The sequence below is a fragment of the Sphaeroforma arctica genome (assembly GCF_001186125.1).
Source record: "Sphaeroforma arctica JP610 unplaced genomic scaffold supercont1.1918, whole genome shotgun sequence".
NCBI lineage: Eukaryota > Ichthyosporea > Ichthyophonida > Sphaeroforma > Sphaeroforma arctica.
The window spans coordinates 1-1,702 of record NW_014038640.1 but is presented as its reverse complement, the minus strand read 5'-3'; the positions used below and the strand labels follow the sequence as shown (position 1 = coordinate 1,702).

The window sequence follows — 1,702 nt, the reverse complement described above, 5'->3', positions numbered from 1 at the left end:
ATGCAGGGTGTAGCAGCAGGGGAGCCAATCCCAGGCAGTAGTTCGGATATGTTTATACCTAATGGGGTACCGATTCAGGCGTCAGCAATGCGTTTAGAAAGTGTCAAAAGCACTTGTAAAGGCAATCAGTTCCTGGTCAGCAGATTCGTCTCCAAGCTAGAATCATCAGCACCTGTAGCTATTACTAGCCTACACAAGATGAGAGTTGGCATCTACGATGAGCGACCTGGGCGTCGCATGCCTCTGGTCGACACAGAGCTTAGAAAGAGCTACGATCAAGCCACCAATGCGTGTGGGTATGAAGAGAGGATGAAGTAATTCAAACCAGTCAATACATTAGCGAGCTAGAGATCATGTGTTCACGTTTAGTGGTAAGGTGAATGAACAGCACTATCTGAAATACTAAAGACCCTAGAATTTCCGAAGTTATCGAGAGATAGTTCATCAATGGAAAATTGTGACGACATTATAGAGTTTACTATACAATACAGACATCTGTTCTTAGCAAGTCCATGCCACTATGTCAGTACCCAGCATCTGTGAGATATCTAGATTCCACTGATGCAACTGAGAAGACCAATGGGTTTCTCAATGAGATATGAAACTCAGAGACGCAGATAACAAAGCACTACATTAATCCTGAGCAGTTCAATATAATCGTTATTGATAGTTAGAGAAGTTTCTCAAAGATATGGAGAACTAGGCACTGAATATGAAAGTGCACACAGAGAGTATGCATAGAACAATGCAGGTGTTGGAGGAGCGTTACAGAAACAAAGACAAGGAGCCAACCCATGTGCAACTCCTCAAAGTAACAAGGCACTCATGCACTATGGACAGCAAGACAAAGTAGACGCAGCAGACAAATTGTCTGATGGAAGTGACGGTCACCTATCCGAAATGAAACAAAATGTGTTCTACTCTCTTAGAGTGGCATCCATGAGAGCGGCAGCAAAAGTGCAGGTAGACCAAATGTACAGAGAGTGTAAGAGATAGTAAATAAAACACGGCCACTCACAACCAAAACCGAACGCCACAACCTCTGCCCACACGCGTCACAAACCAGACAATGGCACACCAATGCAAACCAATACAACAGGACAGTCCCAAGAGAAGAAAGGGCCGCGTAAAGCACGTGCATGTCCCTATTGTAAGCTATCACCAGCCCCATATCGATCTATTTAATGTCCTATGAAGGCATGTGTCAAGAACGACGTGCAAGTAGCACGACTATCTATTACCTCAGGAAAGGTAGACGAGCTAGCAGATAGTGTTGGACATTATTATATACAAACCAGCAGTTGTGAAATCATCAGAATATATGAAAGGTGTCATCAGAAATATGACACCATGTCAAAGAGAAAATTGGGTTCCCACCCTAAGCGGTAGAACCATACAAGACCCTCAGTAGGAGGGCCAAATAAAATCACTTCTTATCAGTTTATATTTGTCTAACAGGTTATGGGCCTGTTCTAACCCACACGATAGTAAGTCAAAACATACTAATAACAACCAACTAACGCTACCACGGTACCTAAAACCATACGCTATTCACGCCCACAAGTCTTACGAATCGTTTATAGTCACAAAAATCGACATACGTAATTAATAGATCACATGTAACACAATGGAGAAATGTAGAAATACGGCCTCCGGTCAGTCTAAAATATCAAGATCAATTGAGATAATACATTGGTTTTTA

The 1,702-nt window shown here is 42.4% G+C and overlaps 1 protein-coding gene across 1 annotated transcript; it reads left to right on the top strand.

Moving 5' to 3' along the window:
• On the top strand, window positions 1-318 carry SARC_11853 (hypothetical protein; the record flags this gene model as incomplete). Its single annotated transcript, XM_014294052.1, has 1 exon — window positions 1-318. The coding sequence occupies one exon, from the start codon at window positions 1-3 to the stop codon at window positions 316-318; it is 318 nt and encodes a 105-aa protein (XP_014149527.1).
• Window positions 319-1,702: the final 1,384 nt, after the last annotated feature.